The 19,533-nt window shown below is 34.4% G+C and overlaps 1 protein-coding gene across 3 annotated transcripts; it reads right to left on the bottom strand.

Annotated features, from left to right (window-relative positions):
- Positions 1–5,402: 5,402 nt before the first annotated feature.
- LOC148851605 (sm-like protein LSM3B) lies at positions 5,403–16,153 on the bottom strand. Of its 3 annotated transcripts, XR_016099212.1 has the most exons (4): positions 15,963–16,144; positions 9,875–9,970; positions 5,875–5,955; positions 5,403–5,678 (listed from the first exon to the last, which is right to left on the bottom strand). XR_016099212.1 is itself a non-coding variant. In XM_088944572.1 (3 exons), exons 1-3 carry the CDS (start codon positions 16,077–16,079, stop codon positions 5,598–5,600), a joined length of 294 nt encoding a protein of 97 aa, XP_088800698.1. In that variant the 5' UTR covers positions 16,080–16,153; the 3' UTR covers positions 5,403–5,597. The 3 variants fall into 3 exon arrangements, 2 of the variants coding, with proteins under 2 accessions (XP_088800698.1, XP_088800697.1); XM_088944572.1 differs by lacking the exon at positions 5,875–5,955 and having other exon boundaries at positions 15,963–16,153; XM_088944571.1 differs by lacking the exons at positions 5,403–5,678; positions 5,875–5,955 and adding an exon at positions 6,168–6,852 and having other exon boundaries at positions 15,963–16,153.
- Between the last annotated feature and the right edge of the window lie 3,380 nt (positions 16,154–19,533).

Here is a 19,533-nt window from a genome sequence, read left to right as displayed (position 1 = left end):
AATTAACCTTTCATTAAGGAGTGTTTGTTTTGCCATTAGGCCCCTGATTTTTATTCCAAAAATACCCTTAACATTTTTTTTGTATAAAAAACAAAATTAACCAAATATAGCCAATATAATGGTTACTTGTGTCTATAAAGGGCAAAAATGGTATTTTTATATTATTTTATTTTGATTAAATGTATTTAAATAAACATTAGGGTCAACACTGTCATTTTCCACTATCATCTAATGAAAGATTGATTAAATCCATTGCAAATTATAAGTGGTGTTTTAGTAAAATTTTAACTATATGGTAGATTTTAGTAAATCCATGAAATTATAAGGGGTATTTTAATAAATTATCCTTTCTATTATTTAGCTTTTGCTTAATAAATCTCGTTTATCGCATGGGTCCCCGCTAGTAAAGTTCATGTAGCATAGAAAGCATCCCACTAGCATATGAGAGGTTTAGATTAACAGTAAGGTGCAAGGGATAAATGTGATTTTCCCTAAACGATGATTTTGGCATGTCTTTACATATCCCAATCTATCTATCTATCTATCTATCTATCTATCTATCTATCTATCTATCTATCTTATATATATATATATATATATATATAAAGCAAGGTTGTCCATGTCACCATGCCTCTCCTTATATATATATATATATATAAAGCAAGGTTGTCCATGTCACCATGCCCCTCCTTGCTTCAAACCCCCTTCTCCATTTTCTAATTTTTTTAATTTCACATAATTGCCCATTAAACCAATAAGGAAACAATCAATAGATAAAGAAAAAGAAATTTGCTTTTCTAATGTCTAGCCAAGTGGCACCACTATTCCCCCCACTTTCTCCTAAATTGTCTCTAATTTCTATTTATCTTCTAAATTATCTCTAATTCCTATTTATCTTTTCCCCAACTTTTTATCTATATCTTTTTTTTACTAGCATTTTTTATCTATATATCTAAAGAAACTAAAATTATGTAAGAATTATTTATATATTATAACGGAATTATATAATAACTTTAAATAATTATAAAAACACAAAAACAATTAAATTAGATTTAATAATATTCATATTATTAATAAATTATATTCTTACAAAATTCATCACAAAATTATGTACTAACAATATAAATTATAATTTTACGGATTTTTCAATTTAAATGTTATTCAAATGATAAAAATTAACATTAAAAAATAAAATATTATGTAAATATTTCAATAACTAAATATCTTAAATAACAAAATACTAAAAATAGCTAAATAATTAACATATAAATTTAAAATAAATAAAATTCAAATAATGACAAAATTTAAATAATATATAATAAAATAAATATATTAAATAAAGAAATATTTAACATAACTAAATTTTAAATAGTTAAAATAAAAAAAAATTATATAATAAATTTAAAAATTTATTAAAATTAGAAAAATAATTGTAATATATTTCATAAAATTCAAATTAATAATAACTTAATATTTTACAAAATTAATAAGGAAATTATGTAATAATAGTATAAATTATAATTTTATGGATTATTAAATTCAATAAATAATTAAAATTTAAAATTTAAAATAATGATATTATTTAAATAACTAAATAATATTTAAAACTAATTTCACTTATATCAATTAATAATTCTAGAAAATAACTTTCAAAAAAATTGGTATTTATTAATAATAATTTTAAACTCTTGTTCTATATTTATTATATATAGTAAAATTAAGATGTATTGTATTTTCAGAATTATTTATTATTTTTTGTGATATATTTTCAATAATTATGTAGAAATCTATTTTTTTTTTCTATTTAACACAAAATTTTCAATAATTATTGGAGATTAAACTACTAATATTTAACTTTTTAAATTTAATTTATTGTACTTTTGTTGTAAATTTATTTTTAGTAATTATGTATTTTTGATATAATTTATTGATTAATATTTATTATAGATTAAACTATTATTTGATACTACACTATTTATTGATTATTTTAATATATTTTTTAAGTATTTACTATATTTTTGTAATTATTTTATTCATTATAATTTTATTAGTTCTTTATTGTATTTTCATTATAAATTTATTTTCAACAATTGTGTATTTTCACTATAATTTTTCAATAATTATTGGTGATTAAACTATTATTATTTATTAGAGATTTGACTATTAGTTTAGCTGAAATTAGGAGTATTTACATGTTGTATCGATTTGACTGCAAGTTGTTTGGCCAACCAAATCAACTTGGTTAGGTTGGAGAGTTGATCACTAGAAACTGATTGACCATTAATGAAAGCCAGCCAACTTGAGTTGTATCGGTTTGGGTCGATTTTTAGTTTCGTTGGTCAGTTCATGAACTTAAAAATTAAATTTAAATTTGAAAAATTATAAAGGTATTATAAAAAATTTTAATTTAAAAATTAAATGTCTAACATAAAATATTTTGGGCTAAGGAATATGAGAATTTTCCCACTTTCCTATATTAAAAAAATATATTTAAAATACAAAAAAAATAATATATATCTATGGTCATGTTAGTTCAGTTTTGGTCAATTTACAAATGGCCAAACTGAAATTGATCCAACCTGGTTGGGTCAAATTGGGTCGGGTTGGTCGGTTTCATTTGTTTAATGAACAACCCTTGCTAAAATTAATTATTGTTATTTTTGTATTATAAATATTATTAAAAGTAGTATAAAAAATATAAATAATTATTAGTTATTTAAAAAATTTAAATATAAAACAATTGTCTATTCTTATGTGCTTCTATTGTTTAATTGTCACTTAACAAAGCATATGCATCGCATAGGTCCCTACTAGGCCGCTAGTATGTGAAATTTTAGAGTCACTGAGGCAGGTGTTGCATCATTCTATTTCTGTTAGGAATGGCAACAAGGTAGAGCGGGGTAAGGCAAGGCTGGGCTTTACATATCCCGTTCCTAACCTTAAGGTACATGTAACCACTAGGAATTTAGCTTTTTTCTTAGCTTTAAAGATGCTTGTTTTGTGGTATTTCATGTATCTCAATGGGTAACAACATAAATACCGTATGTAGACGTAAGAAAGTTGCACATCATAACAAGTAGAAATGGCTTATATGAGTTGATGCAATTCTTTGTTTCGTCATGCTTTTTTCTTAGTTTCATGTAACTGACTGATGCATCTTCCAACAGGAACAGAAGAACCTTTGTATTAATAATGGATAATTTCGCGACAGAGGTGTTTATTCAGTCGGTTCGGTTCAGTTTGTAATAAAACCTAATCGATATTTTGAAAACCAAATCGAACTAAAATTGATTAATTTGGCTAATTAAAATATAAATGTAAATTATATTTATATAAATAGTTATTATTAAAATATATCAATGTTTATAATTAAAATGCATGTTATGTATTAATATTAATATAAATATTATAATTAAAATATAAATATATGTATTTGTTTCAGTTAACTCACTTTTCGGTTCAATTCCGTTAAATTTTTTTCTCAAATCAAACTAAAAGTTGAAAACTGATACTTTTAAAATGGATTCGAGTCATTCAACTATGATGCCAAAAAAGACATGATACTGGAAAAACTTCCAAGTTACAACCAATCAACCAGCATAACCTTTCCGGTATGATGTCTTTCCAGCATCATAGATTTTTCTTTTTAAAATTATCAAACTAAACTGAACCAAAAAGGCAAAAACTAACGTAATTTCAAACTGAATGTTAACACTTCTAATTTCAAACTCGTCATCGTTCATCAAGATCAACCACTATGTCTTTAGTTCGTTTGACGTGGAATAGAACTTTGAAGAAATTAGAGAAATGTTAGAACAAATGATTCTTGGATGTCTATTTGGTCTATGATATGCGTCCCCTTCCCATCATATAAGAACTTTCGATGCTTCAGGTTCAAGTCCGGTTGTTTGCCTTGATCAAAGTTCAAAAGCTTAGACAGTCCAAATCCAAAGCTGCCAAGAATATATAAAAACCAATGGAATTGAACCCACGTCCTATGATTCCATCAAGCCACCTCAAGTAAAATTCTTGAGTGAGAATAGTGGAAGAGTATTTAACGTCAATTACGTGCTCCAAAGCTAGGAGTGAGAGAACTCTTTCCCAGAACTGTACTGCCGTGACACACATCACAACTCACGTGCCCCACTGCACAGTTCAGTGCGCATTGGGGAGAACATCTCCCGTACTTGTCATGGGGAGATGTGCTCAATACACGGTTGAGATGTCATATGCAGCACGTGGGGTACGTTTTATGGGGAGCCAATGAGAATTCCACTGCTGTGAACTAAAAACCGCCGGCGGCAACCAAACTGAGGCAACAACCTGAGCCCATCTCCTCTCCTTCCCAATCTGTTCTACCACCTCCTCCCCTTTCATCTTTGCCACCGCTGGTTTGGTGTTTGGATGCTATAAGATAACTGCCGCTAAATCTCACTCCCATTAATTTTGAAACACAGTTTAGATGACATGGACCGTTGGGTCCGTAGGAAGGAGGTGAGTCCAATGGAACTTGAGTGAGCCTCTCACTGTACCAGTCTAAAATATCAAGGGTCTGATTGAAGTTTAGAACTTTCCACATTCCACTCATATTTCTCCATAAAACTACGGGTGCAAATCTGGTTGAAGGCCAACCAAAGCCTAATCCTAAGGATTCAAACTTCAGACTCGGATTTGGTCCAACCTAATGTTAAACCCAAATTTATGAACCCAGGCCCAACCCGGTTTAGTCCAATAAAACTAAGATTGGGCTTGGACTTGGGCTCAGGCTTAGACGGGCTGGTCAGGTTTGAAAGAATTTATATATTTATATTTTTACATAGCCGTCTTTTTCCCAACCTTGTTAAGACCGATCCGGCCCATGATCACCCCTAAAGCCGAAGGATCCCAATATCCCATCCAACATCCAGGTAAAAGATTGCCAGCACTCAGCAGTAAACGAATTCTTCAGAAGGGAGGAAGAAGAGTATTTAAGCCAATTTTCGAAATTTTACAGAGAATTTCAAAATCAATATAAACACCCTCAAGAGAAAGAATTAATGAAAAAAGAAAATTTAATAGATTAATATATTCTCAAATTCTAAGTCCCTAGTAGCTCAGTCTGATTCCAAAAGGATCAGGACCCACTACTACTACTAACAGTTCGTCTAAGTGCTGGAGCTTCATTTTTTTCCCTCATTTTTGCTGTCCCTAGTATAGATTATTTCTACAAATACAAGAACCCTCATTTCCTACCAAAATATTACCAGATAAAATGCTACATCGTCCTTCAGCCCTGCATAGAAGATCATTACATAATGGCCATGGCAAGCAGTAATATGACGAGCCATGGTTCATTAAATAAGAGGATCAACCCATTCAATGATTTATATTGATGATAAATAAGTCACCCTAGGCAAGAACGATTAAGGGAGCCCATAATATATTTTCACCAAGAGTAAACGATTTCAGCATATTGATTGGACAAGATAGTGATAAAATTGATAATGCACAATAGAGCAAACTAACTGGATCATAATAATATCAACACCTTAACATGAAAATAGTTTTTGGGAGGACCTCCAACTAAAAATATCCTAACATGTGCTCCTCTATCAATATCAAGCAGTCCTTAACGGGGGGGAAACTAATATTACACCATCCCCTCTCACAAAAAGAAATGGTATTGTGCGCCTTGTTGTCTGAAACAAAAACAAGCCACGTCAATGAGGTCAGCAATGAAGAAAATATAGTTTTCAAGAAAAAATGAATCTGATACAGGATTCCTTCTTTTGCCATTTTGAAGATGATCAGTAGTGAAGGTAAGATGCATGCTTTCTTTCTTTTTTTCTGATTCAAACTTCAAAGTGTTAATAATTTTTGGGGGGGAGAGGGTACCATTATGCTAAAGTAGAAACCGATACAAATCCATATGATTTTACAAGTCCTGGCATAGATCTATTGCTTCCCCAACTTTCTCTAGAAGAATGGTAAGAATTAGATTCAATTATAAGCTCTAACCATACAAACACTATGTATCTGGAGAAAAGAATGCAAAACCATTTTATTGATTGAGACCAACAATGCATCCCAAATGTGCATAGGCACAAGGATCCATACTGCATTCATCACCCTAGTATGTGTTTTTAGATTTAGCTTCTGGTCATTTATGATTCTATATGCACATTCACTTTCTACTAAGCAAACTGTAATTATAATTCTTATTGATTTAATTAAAATAGTGCTTATACCACAGTTATATGCAGGTAGACAACCACCTATCCCACCAAAGATTTAGATTACATTTCAACCTTGATAATAAACATTCCCTATTTACCCCTTGTTTGGTCAGTACATTAGCCAAACCACTTGCTGATCTCCTTACCCAACAAAAATCTAGCTCCCATGCTAAATAGCTGATTTCCTTAGCAAAAAACTGTACCATCACAATCCTTGTCTCTTACCCTTCAACTATCCCACTGACCACCACCACTTTTCAATCTCCCCCCACCCCACCAGAGTCCATAAGTTCAATCTTTGCAATACTTTTAACATTTCATGAAAATCTCTACCATCATCATCCTTGGTTCTTGCCCACTTTCAATCTTTGCAATACTGTTAACATTTCCACCCTTATTGAGAATCTCCATAACCAGCTGGTCCCAAGAATATCACTAGTATGACACCATGCTTAATTCTAAACATTTCCCCCCAATCCCTGAAGGACCCAGATTACCAAAACAGCATCCCTCAAGGTTAAATTCTATTAATATTATCTCTATGAGGACCCCATTGGACCTGTCTCAAATTCCTTGTTGTTAAGAAGCCAGCCAACCATTGCCACCCTCTGAAGATGTCACCCATAGACAGCTGTATCTGCAAGACAGACGATTTTTCCCAAATGTAGATATTCCTTAATCTTCTAAGGTTTAAAGAAAATAAGGCTATGAAGAAGCTATAGAATTATGTTATGCCATGGCAATAAGTAGAATGCATTGGTAGTTCAGGTCCCTCAAATGGTGTATTCAATTCAGATTGTCTTTACAATAATTAATAAAATGGCTTAGGCTTTAGCTATAAAAATTGTGTTACATTACAAAGAAATTACCCAAACATCCTTTTTTCTACTTTTACCTATCAAAACATCCTTTCCAATGTTTTTTAATAATGGAAGAGTCAGTTTCCACTCGCTTAGTTTTTAGAATTGTATAGGAGTCCTTTTAGTAGACTCCTTGATGTGGACGCCGGCAGCAGCAATTTAGTGCAGCAGCAGCAGTAATTTGGTGTTCTCAGTAGCAACAACTTAGTGTTCTCATCCTATCTTATCTATTCAGTATTCTTAGCTTATCTGCTTTCAGTAGTAGGGATTAGTAGGAGTCTTATCTATTCAGTGTTCTTATCTTATCAGTTCAGTAGTATGGATTAGTAGGGAGTCTTATCTTATCTTATCAATTCAGTAGGATAGATTAAAGGAGTCTTATCTTATCTTATCTTATCAGTTCAGTAGGACAGATTAGTAGGGAGTCTTCTTAAAAGTAGGACTCTTATCTCTTGTAATCTCCTATTTAAGGAGCTGAGAATATTGAATAAAATCATCGAAAATTTCAGTCAAGAAAGAGAGCAAGGAGAGTTAGGTGATCTTTTGGACAGATCACCATTAGGGCGCCAAGATAGGTTCCTCAAGAAAAGGGAGGAACAAGAGAAAACAGGAGGTTTTCCCTGTGGACCGACCCGTGACGAGATCCTATTCCGTGGGCCCATAACAATTTGGTATCAAAGCAAGACGTCTTGGGTGACTTTGAGCAATTGACGTCTAGGGTTCATGATCTGGAGCACAAACTCGTGGAAAACAGCAAGGAGGTGCGCGAGATCAAGGATGACGTCTGAGAATTAAAGCACTTGATGGAGTTGTACTTTTCCAGCAAGGAAAGGAACCCGGAAGGGGCTACAACCACAACTGGCCGCCGACCAGACATGGCAGAATCGTCCGACGAGCAGCAGGTCGTTGCCCTAGTCCAGGTGAGCAATACCCAAAATGTTCCGATTAAGCAGGAATCCAGTATCATTGAGGATTCCATTGACGAGAGTTCAAAGAAGAATAAGAGCAACTACTCCAAGGTCGTCATTGCTGGTGAGGGAGCTTGTATGCCTCATGTTGCGGCTGCAAATGTTGCAAAAGAGTGTTTGTTAGCTACAGTCAGATCAGATCCTAGGGCTGCACATATCTGGGTGAATCTTGCTAATGCATACTATTTGTCTGGTGATCATAGAAGTGCTGGAAAGTGCTTGGAAAAGGCAGCAAAACTGGATCCTAATTGCATGTGAACTCAATATGTTGTTGTGCTTCATCGTATCAAGGATGCAGAAAGGTCTCAGGATCCCACCAAACAACTTTCATGGGCTACGAATGAAATGGCTTCAATGCTCAGAGAAGAGAACTCTGCAACAATTGAGCTTCGGATAGCATGGGCAAGACTTGCCATGGTTCACAAGGCTCAGCATGAAAATACAACAACGTTTGAAATGGGACATAATGATTTGATGGAAGTGGAAGAGCGAGCTCTGTACGCACTAAAGCAGGCAATAGACGAGGATCCAAATGACGCAGTTCAGTGACACCAGTTTGGCCTTCACAATCTTTGTACTCTATAGTTCAAGACATCTCAGAATTACCTTAAGGCTGCAGTTGCCCATGGCAAAGAATGCAATTACGCATGGTCAAATCTTGGTATCTCACTGCATTTGTCTAAGGATGAACCCTCTTCACTGGAACCCGATCCAGGAGGGCAAAATCATTCCACCTATTTGGGATTCCTTTGACTGTGTTTCAAGACACCCATCCTAAATTCGAGCTTGAGGACAAGCTCGTAGTCCAGGAGGGGAGTAATGATGTGGACGCCGGCAGCAGCAACAGTAATTTAGTGTTCTCAGTAGCAACAATTTAGTGTTCTCATCCTATCTTATCTATTCAGTATTCTTAGTTTATCTGCTTTCAATAGTAGGGATTAGTAGGAGTCTTATCTATTCAGTGTTCTTATCTTATCAGTTCAGTAGTATGGACTAGTAGGGAGTCTTATCTTATCTTATCAATTCAGTAGGATAGATTAGTAGGGAGTCTTCCTAATTAGCAAGGAGTCTTCCTAAAAGTAGGACTCTTATCTCTTGTAATCTCCTATTTAAGGAGCTAAGAATATTGAATAAAATCATCAAAAATTTCAGTCAAGAAAGAGAGCAAGGAGAGTTAGGTGATCTCTTGGACAAATCACCATTAGGGCGCCAAGATAGGTTCGTCAAAAAAAGGGAGGAGCAAGGGAAAACAGGAGGTTTTCCCCGTGGACCGACTCATGACGAGATCCTATTCCGTGGGCCCATAACACTCCTATATAGCATTTTCAATATCCCCCCTCCCAAAAAACAAATGTAGTCTACCAAACAGAGGCCCAAGCAAGACCCTAAGGGAACAAACTAAAAGTTATAATAAGATCAAACAAACTTAGTGCACGAAAATTTAAGTAAAAAAAAAGTAATAGAATATTTGAACAGAAAAAAAAAAGACATGGAAGATTGATGGAACATGGAAGCTTCTATGGTTGAAGAGTATCCAGAGCCCATAAAAAAAGGGTTATTACCCAATGTTGGTCCCAGCCATCTAGGGTCTTGGGAGGGGTAGACTGGAATGGTCCTATTCTTTGGCATTTTTTCTCACAAAGTGGCCACCTAAGACTCAAACACACATTCTCACGCTTGCCAACCCGATATTTTACCATTACACCAAGTACATTAGCCTATGTGGAAGTGAATCATCTCCTTGCATTTTCCTCCCTAATTTTAGTTTGGCATGTACTTATTCTTAGTTATTTGTTTTACAATTAACAAAAAAAAGTGCAAAATGTTATACCCGAACAATCTCTTCATAAGTTTCATCATCAATTTCTACTGTAGTGATGATTTCTTCAACATCTCCTAGTATCATATTCAGGTGCTGGTCGTATGCCTGCAAGACAAGACCAACAAGCAAAAGGCATAATTATTCCAAGTCAAGACATAACTACTCATGTTCAGCATGCAAGGAGAATTGAAGTAAAAAAGGCTAAAATCTATCAAAATTACAAGAGATTTGCATCAAGAAGTACAATAACTTGGTTTATTGTAGAAGAGAGCAAGAGGCACAATTCTAAAGTCTTCCTATTTTAGTTCTGCCCCAGTTTGTGATATAACTGTCAGCTGCCTCCACTAAGTGTAACTAGTTGGTTACAAGATACTAAACAATGACAAATCATTTTTCTGAAATATGTCCATGTCATTATTTCTTTGCCAATGAAACTCAATACATTTTTTAAGAAGTTAACTGCTTACAAAATGGTTATACACACACGGCTTCTAACTACATAGAAGACATTGGAGTTTATACATGATTTTTGGGCTTTGCTGCCTTCCTGTATTGAAAGTTGAAACACTTACCTTGTCATTCTCAAGAAAAGGAAGAAAAAAAGTGCTCAAAACACAGGGAAAAAACTCCAAAAAGGCAAAAGGACATGCAGGTAGAAAGCTATTGCTACACAAACCTAATACATAGTTCATCACATCTCTTGCTTTCAACTTTTATGCATATGGTTTGTGTAAGATATGAACATATAAATTATATATCAGCTATGTTGACTGCACTCTTTCTGCATTTTAATATGACTTTTATTGGTAAATGTGATAATTTCTGTCTACAATATGCCTTGCATCCCATGGTATAAGCTGGAATTACATATCGTTTTTAATTGTATGCATTGCATTGCAGATTTGCTCACCCACTTGAAAATTAATTGTTTTCTCGATTTCCTCCACCCAGTTGAAAATTGTTTCCATGTCCCTTGCTAGTATTTCCATTAATGTTTGCCTATAAGTCCTTGCTGCCTGGCTGTTGTTTTTCATCCAACTCACTACAAACAATTATGGAGTCACCTTCCATCTCCCTTTCTGCAGTTTTGTATGATTGCTTGACCAATCAACAAGACTTTAAAAGCATAAGCATTTTTTTCCAATGGATAGTGGCAAATTTTTAGGTGCATATTCTCAAAAACTAACTTTATGTGCACCCACATGTCAGATTTACCTCTACATGACCCAAGCCCTTTAAAATCATTCCACATCTACATCTGATGTACACATGTATCTGTTTCCAGCTAGCATAATTTGCAATTTGCAAATTAACCTACAGCCAGTAGGAGGCTATTTCTCTGCCAAATTCCTCATGTGGTATTAATATCACGAAGACCTGGAAAACTACTCCTACATAGCCAAGCCCTCTAAAATCACTCCCCATCTACATTTGATGCAAAAGCATGCATCTGTTTCCAACTAGCATAATCTGCAAATTAACACATGTCCACTAGGAGGTTTGCTTCTCTGCCAAATTGCTCTTATGTGGTGTTGATATCACAGAGACCTGTAAAATTACTTCTAAATTACCCAAAATCCTCTAATATTCTAAAGTTTTCATTGTTTTCCATCATAAAAATAAAGAGTCACTGCTTAGAAGTTTCAGGAGAGGAAGAGAGAAACAAATGTTGAGTTTGTTTATTAAATGTGGATCTTATCATCTAGTCAAATAAATAAGATAATAAACATCATTTTAGGCTTTTAGCAAACTTGAAGTCTTGAATAGTGTTTCAGATGGTAATACAAATAAAGACCAGATAAGTTAACAAGAAGGAAAGTCATGTACCTAGTGAAAAGAAAAAAAAAGACTGATTAGTAATGGAGCTTGTCAAAAACTTTTGTAGTTTATTAAAACAGAAACTAAACTAACCCAGGATGGTGGTCAGTCAATAAAATGAACTCTTTAGTCTACAATTACAAAAACTTAACTCAACTCAACCTTGTCCCAACAATATGGAGTCAGCTACATGAATCCTTATTCTATCATTCCACACTGCTCAGTGCCCCATATCCACCATTAAGTTATGGGCCCTTAACTCATTTTTCACATGACTACAATTATTATAAGAAATTGTATGTAGCTATAAGAATTTGATCCCAACTATAATGAGGTTGGCTACATGAATCCTGTTTTTCTATTTCATTCTGTTTAATTCCATGTATAATGTTAAATTTACTTCAACCTATGTCATTTTTGGTGCCCCTAGCCCTTCTATCCCCTTCAACTTGCAATTGATCGTTTTTTTCTTCCTATGCATGTGACTGAACCATAGTCTACTTTCTCTCATTTTATCACCTGACACCTATTGAAGCTACTCCTCGGTTCCTTTGAATGACTTCACTCCTGAGTCCTGACCCTATCCTTTCTAGTTTTTTCCACTCATACATCTCAGCATACACATTTCTGCCACTCTCATTTTTTGGGCATGTTGTCTCTTGACTACCCAACACTCAACTCCATACAGCATTTTTGGCCTTACAACTGTTGTATAGAATTTCCCTTTTAATCTATAAGTGGTATTTGCCTATAACATAAGACACTAGATGCACCCCTCCATTTTGCCCAGCCTGCTCTAATTCTATAGGCAACATCTTCCTCAATTTCTCCCTTGTTATGAATTACAAACCAAGGTACTGGAAAAAGGTAAAGTAATTTTATTAGAAAGACCAGCCAAATACAAAAAGTGGGAGTTCAATCATCTAAATCCACAACCCCCAGAACCACTAGTAGTCACATATACCACAAAGACACAGATTGCAAGACACAACTAGGCTGCTGGGAAGGCTCCCTGGCAGCAGCAGCCCAAGAACTCAACCTCCCCACAGCAACACTAATTAACTCATCAGTCTGCAAATGAAGCCCCTGAAAAGCCTTTTTGTTTCTTTCCAACCAAACTGTCCACACCACACTTAAACCTTGTGGGCACCAACCAGCAAGCATCTTTTATTCTTTGAAAAAAAGTGACAACCAGCAAGCAACTTTCTCAGATTTTTCAGACAGACCCAGGACAGGCTCGAAGCTTTTACGGAATGAAGCTAGATCTCATACACCTTTGGGCAGTGGATAAGGAGATGATCCAGGTTCTCATCAGACTGATTTCACATTGGGTATGCATGGTCTTGAATCGGCACCCCTCTTTTAATCAGACAATATTTAGTTAGGTCCTACCCAAGAAAAACAACCCAGAGCAGGAAGCAAACTTGAGGTTGAGGGGATTGCACTTATACTAGGAAAAGGACCCAGGCAGATGGGAGAAGGTTCTTAGCCATTGAATTTACAGAAAATTTCCCAGTCTTTTCCCACTTCCATATCCACTCATCATCCCACCCCTTCTAATACTTTGATTGTTGAGCAATTGAAGAAACCAAAACAGTATTCGCCTCCCAATCTTGAGGACTTCTCCTTAGGCTAGCAGACCACACCACATCATTCTGCCACTCATACGAATTAGCAACCAGGGCATCTTTGTCAGTTGCACTATTGGAAAATCTGCAGGTATAACCTTTCAAGGGGTTCGCTCAAACACCAAGAACTCTTATTATTGTTAAATTTACAATGCATATATTCTGCTTTACTCCTACTTATTTTAAAACCACTTGTCTTTAGGGCATTTGTCCATAAACCACACACTAATTCATATTTATCAAAAAATACTAATTTATTGTTGTGTTGTAATGGAGATTTGGCATCACTTTCCCTCTTTCATGTACATAAATTTGTTCAGGGAACATAATTTTCTATGCTGTCCCTCTAGAGAAGAAGGGCATGATCATGTTTTGGACCTTTTGGTGCATATGCCCATCCAACTTCTAGGGTACCTAGGCAAAAAAGAATCTAGGATAGATCATTGTATAACTCTCAATCCTCTCAGACAATCATCATCATCAAATAGAATGCTTTAGGACAGCCAACTGTGTAAAGATGGTGTACAATTCCTGCACAATTTCTATGAACAATTAAACATCACTAGAAACTAGTTTGTAACAACATCTACTTCATCCCTTCATTGCACCAAGATCATTCTGCAATGGTCCCCACCTCTTGGGAGAAGACCATAAAACTAAACCTCAATGTGCTTGGGAACCAAGAGCTTTCAGGTATTGGTGGCATTTTCAAGATGAGCTCCAATCAAATTACAAACCATGCTCCTTGGGCTAGGGATGCAAACAGATCGGATCGGATCGGATTCGAATCAGGGTATATCCGAATATGATTCGACAGTACAAACAGTAGATCCGATCGGATCTCATAAACACATATTCGAATTTGAATCCATTGATAATGCTGGATATCCGAAACAATCCGATTCAATTTAATTTCTGAAAATTTTAAATACATATATATAACTATTTTCATCATATATATATATATATATATATATATATATATATATATCAGATAGGAGGCTGATTCAAATTCAATCTGATTCGAAAATCTGACAGGAGTATATCCGAATCGGACAAAATAGGATTGGGTCAGATCATGATCCGATCTATTTGCACCTCTACCTTGGGCCCTACAAGCTGGGAAATTTAGTGAAGGGAACCTCTCTAGGGGTGTCAATTGGACCGGATTTTGTCCAATCCAATCCAGTCCTATATGAGTCCATTACAAATGGACATCATGGACCAGGTCCAATCCAATTTGATGAATACTTTGGGCCATTCTGGACCAGTCCAATTCAATGTCTCTACCATCCAATCCGTTCAAATTGGTCTTAATTTAGATTGGTACCAACCCAAACCTGGTCCATTGACACCTGTATTCTTATCTTCTATAAATGGACCAGGTATTGGTTCAATCCAACCCAATCCAATATAAATCCATTATGGATGGACCAGGTCCAATCCAATCCAGTAACTAATTTGAACCATTAAGGTCCAATTCAATATATCTTATTGGTTCGTCCAATCTGTCCAAATTGATTTTTACTTGGACGAGGTCCAACAGAAAGCCACTCTATTGACACCCCTACCTCTCCCCATACTCATGGCCTAGGTAAAATTTCCTTTTCCATTCATATGGATTATGGAGTTCACTTGTTGGCGCTGACCCCCTCCCTCTCATGATAGGATAGGTCATAGATGGAAGTGGCAAACCATGGCAACATTGTTAGTTCTTAAAGATGGCTCAATCCTTAGAAAATTAACTCCTAGGTCTAAAACCTCCTTCTAGAGGATCTTGCCAAGTGTGACGTCGTCCAATTGAAGTTAATGTCAAATCCATATGGGAACATGGACTAGGGGTTTGGAGGGTAAGGTTGTTATTCTTCTAATTATTTTACTAGTTATTGTTGTTTGGGGTGGGCATTCTCTCTACATATTCTTGTTTGTTTATCAGTAAAGTTCCCACTGGAAACAAAAAGGGTATGTAGAGTTGACTACTTGATTTACAACTACAATCATAAGACCATCCTAAAATACTCATAAGACAAATTAGACACAGTGCTACTACTTCATTCATCCCAAAAATATTGAGGGCTTTGCCTCCTTCTAAGTCAAACACAGAATGGTACATATAAACCTACTGGAGCTAAAATATCAAGTTAAAAGCCCAAAAAGAAAATGCAAACAAACCGAATAACCGATAACCCACGTAGAAAATCTCATCGGGCACACAAACACCAGTCAACCATACCACTCATCAGAATAAGCCCTAGAAAATAACAAACTAAAACTTGACAAATAACGAGAACAAAGGAATCACTTTCATAGCAGGATGAAATAACTGGACCAACTGAAGAACCAAACCCCTCCCAAAAGGAAGGAAAGCCAAAAATACAGCGGAACACAAGAGAAAAAGAAACTCCACAACTAAATGAGTACCGATAAACGGCAATTTCCACTAAAAAAAAGCCATTGCCCAATGTTGGTCCCAGCTATTTGGGGTCTTGAGAGGGGTAGAGTGGATAATACAATCCTAAAAACAAAGCAAATCGATAAAAGGAGAAGAAGAAGAAGAAGAAGAAATTCATCGTCGTGAAGAAATCAGCAAAAAAGATAAACATGAAACAAAAACAAGAAAAAAAAAAAGAGTAGAAAAGATCGAACCGTACGTGCAGTTTTCCTCTGAGCTCTCTGTCGGAGCGAAGCTTAACGTAGATTCTCTCGTCGAGGCTGAGTCTAATAAGATCGAGAGGCTCTTTGACCGCGCTTTCTTCTTCGGTCGCCATTCCTTCCCTCCTTTTCTTCCCAAAAACAGGTTTTTCTTCTCTCGCGTTTGTTCTCTCACTCTCAAATAGGCTAATAGCTTGGAACGTGGAAGTTCGGGGTAAACCTGTTAATGGGCCGGATAGCCCGACGGGATGGACCGGACCGGCCGTTCTAGGCTTGGGCTCGGCCAGTAGAGATGTAAATCAGGCCGTACCACCCGCGGCATGGCACGACAGCCCGCTGGCCATGCCAGGCCTGGCACGATAGTCCATGTCATGTTGGGCCTGGGGTTCGAAGTCCATGGGCCAGCACGACATGCACAATCTAGCCTGCAGCATGGCCCACAGGGCCCATAGTGGGCCACGCTTGGCCCATCCGAGAACTAGCCATTGGGGACTAGTTTCAGCTTTTGGGGTTTTTCTCACATAAATACCCCCCTAACAGCTATAAATAGCTATATAGGGGTAATTATGTATTTTGGTTATGAAAAGAGAAAAAATGACACATGCCCCCCAACAGCTATATAACAATTAGTTTAGGGGGCACAATGGCCAAAATACCCCTCCCAACAACTATAAAACAACTAGTTTTTAGGGTTTTTTGAGCAATTGAATTATTTTCAATTCCTATAAATAGCTCTATCCTCCACCATTCTCATCACACCAATTCAATAATTCTCTTAATCTCTTCTCTTTCTTTCATATATTCTCTGCAATTTGAGTAAATTTTGATAGTTTGATTGGTTGATTGTCTGATTCTCCAATTATCAAATTTATTGAAGTTTTAGCAAGAAAAATATTTGCTCAAGTATCTCAAGTTAGCAATTTGGGAGGCTTGGACGTTGAAAGGCTTTAATCGTTGAAATCAAGTTGGGATTTTGAACCGGCAATCCGAGTAAGTCTAATTAAATTAAATTTTATTCTTTTAGAATTAAAAAAAAAATGACAAACTCTTCCCAAAACCAATTACCCAACATCTTCATTGTTGACGATATTTAGTTGCATCATGATAGTGTTAACACTGACATGGATACTATTGATATTGATGGAACTTTCACCCCTAGTAATGATACTAAGGAAAGAAAAAGAGGGCCTCTAAGTTGAGTAGCCCAATTTAGAAAATATTTAAAGCATATGATGTTGAGGGGAAGAAAAAAAGAGCAGTTTGCCAAAAATGTAAAAAAGACTTTAGATATTGTTACAAGGGTGGTACTGGTCATTTGAGCAAACATTTACTCGCACATGTGAAAGAAGAAGAAAGGAGAAAAACAACACAAACACAAATCAGGAGGGGGTTTTGGTACATTTAAATATTCACAAGAATAAATGAGATAAGAATTAGCAAAACACATTGTACATGCTGAACAACTTTTTTTGTTAGTTGAAGATACTAAACTTGAAAAATGGTTACATAATTCTATAAATCCACAATATAAAAAAGTTTCTAGAAATACTATTTGATCAGATGCTTTAAAATTTTTTTATTCATATAAACAAAAATTAATTTATTTATTATCAAATCTTAATTCTAAAGTTGCAATTACTTCTTATGTTTGGACTTCTAAATTTAGCATAAGTTATATTTGTATTACCAGTCATTTTATTGATGAAAAATAGCTTTTAAATAAAAGAATTTAAGTTTTACTGGGCTCGAATGACCACATAATGGCCCAACTATTGCTGCAAGCATTTTAAATACTTTACATGCTTATAGAATTGAGAATAAATTATTTTCTATTAGTTTTGATAATGATAGTAATACTGATTATACAATAAATATTTTAAAATCTGAATTAAGACCATGTTTAAATGGTAAATTATTCCATATCAGATGTGCATGTCACATATTAAATTTATGTATTCATGATGCTTTAAATATTATTTCTATTCATATTTCTAAAATTAGAAATTGTATTATATTTATTAAAGGATCTAGAGCAAGAAAACAAGAAATTAAATATTTATGTCAATATTATGGTTTAAAATATAAACATTTTATACTATATGTTAAACATAGATGGTATTCTACTTATGCTATGTTAGAATGTTGTATTTCTCATAAATAAATTTTTACTTACTTTTATAATGAAAAAATGCCTAATGATATTATATTTGAGGAAGATTAGTAAATGGTAGTTTGTATAAGAGATTTTTTAAAACATTTTTATGATGCAACTAATGAATTATCAGGTATTTATTATCCAACTAGTTGTAATTTACTTTATCAATTAATGGTGATTAGTGATTGTTTTGCAAAATAAAGAAATAATCCACAATTTAAAATATTGTGAAAATAATGGAAAATAAATTTAAAAAATATTGGGAGAACATTTTTCATCTTTATTGTTTAGCTACAATATTAGATCTAGGATTATGAAAGATGGTTTAGATATTTTGCTTGAAACATATTGTGAAAATATGAATATTGAAATTGGAAATAAAAAAGAAGAAATCAATAATTTATTATTTGAAACGTACAATTCATATGAATATGAAATAATATGAAATAATTCTACAAATTGTAAACATTTTCTACTTCTAAACTTGAGCCTAGTAGTAGAAGAGAATTTTTTTTATTTAATAAGTACGAGGCAAAAATCTACTACTTGTAAAACAAGTTCATTTATTGAACTTAATTTTTATTTACAAGCAAATTTTTCTAGTTTAGGTGAATGAGCAAATAATTTTGATATTTAGCATGGTGGAGTGAATATTCAAAAGCTTATCAAATTCTTGCCGTCATCGAGTCTTCTTTTAGTGTAGGTACCAGGGCATTGGACGACAAGAAAATCTGCATGAACAATGAAAGTATAGATATGTGCATTGCTTGAAGGATTGGTTGGATGCTGGAGATAGACTACAAGACAAAGGAGGACACGACACTACACCCGATATTTCACCTGAAGCAGATGATGAAAGTCATGAACAATAGTTGACTAGTTGTATAGAATTTTTTGTTTTTTTTCAAAAAATTGTAAATTTTGTTTTAATTTTATTTAATTTATTTACTATTTTTTAACAATGTAATTTTGTATTTTCAATTTGTAACTATATTGTATTTTTTTTATATTTTATTAATTTATTTCATTTTCATATTTCATTCATCCAAGTATCCAACCATTGTATGCTTTGTAATTTGTATCATTCAAATTTAAATGAAATAAAATTCCTATTTTTCTTCTAATTTGTTATTCCATCATCCTTATTTTGTTAAGTATTTTTTCATTTATGTGTTAAATTTCTCATTTCTTAAATTTTCAAATAGCTCCCAAAGCTCAAAGGAAAGTTAAATATTTTAGTTTTACATTTTTACTTAGAAAATAAATCAAAATTATAAAAAACAAAAAATGTCAAAAAACCAGTCTAGCCCGGTTCGGTCCAAGCCTACGGCACGACACGGGCCCGCACGGGCTTGGGCCATGGGCCATGTCATGCCGATCCCCAAACTTTTCACTGGGGAGGGCGGCATGGCCCG

The sequence above is a fragment of the Nelumbo lutea genome, chromosome 5, assembly GCF_056320005.1.
Source record: "Nelumbo lutea isolate HS-2025 chromosome 5, American lotus-T2T, whole genome shotgun sequence".
NCBI lineage: Eukaryota > Viridiplantae > Streptophyta > Magnoliopsida > Proteales > Nelumbonaceae > Nelumbo > Nelumbo lutea.
This window is presented reverse-complemented; position numbering and strand designations above follow the sequence as displayed.

What these genes read in the sequence shown, in the direction of transcription:
- LOC148851605 (XM_088944571.1), bottom strand. Translation starts at nt 16,079, where the DNA reads ATGGCGACCGAAGAAGAAAGCGCGGTCAAAGAGCCTCTCGATCTTATT. An exon ending in AGCTCAGAGGAAAACTGCAC is followed by an intron (nt 9,971 to 15,962) that starts GTACGGTTCGAT and finishes CTTGTCTTGCAG; the next exon opens with GCATACGACCAGCACCTGAA. An exon ending in CTTATGAAGAGATTGTTCGG is followed by an intron (nt 6,853 to 9,874) that starts GTATAACATTTT and finishes TCTGTCTTGCAG; the next exon opens with ATACAGCTGTCTATGGGTGA.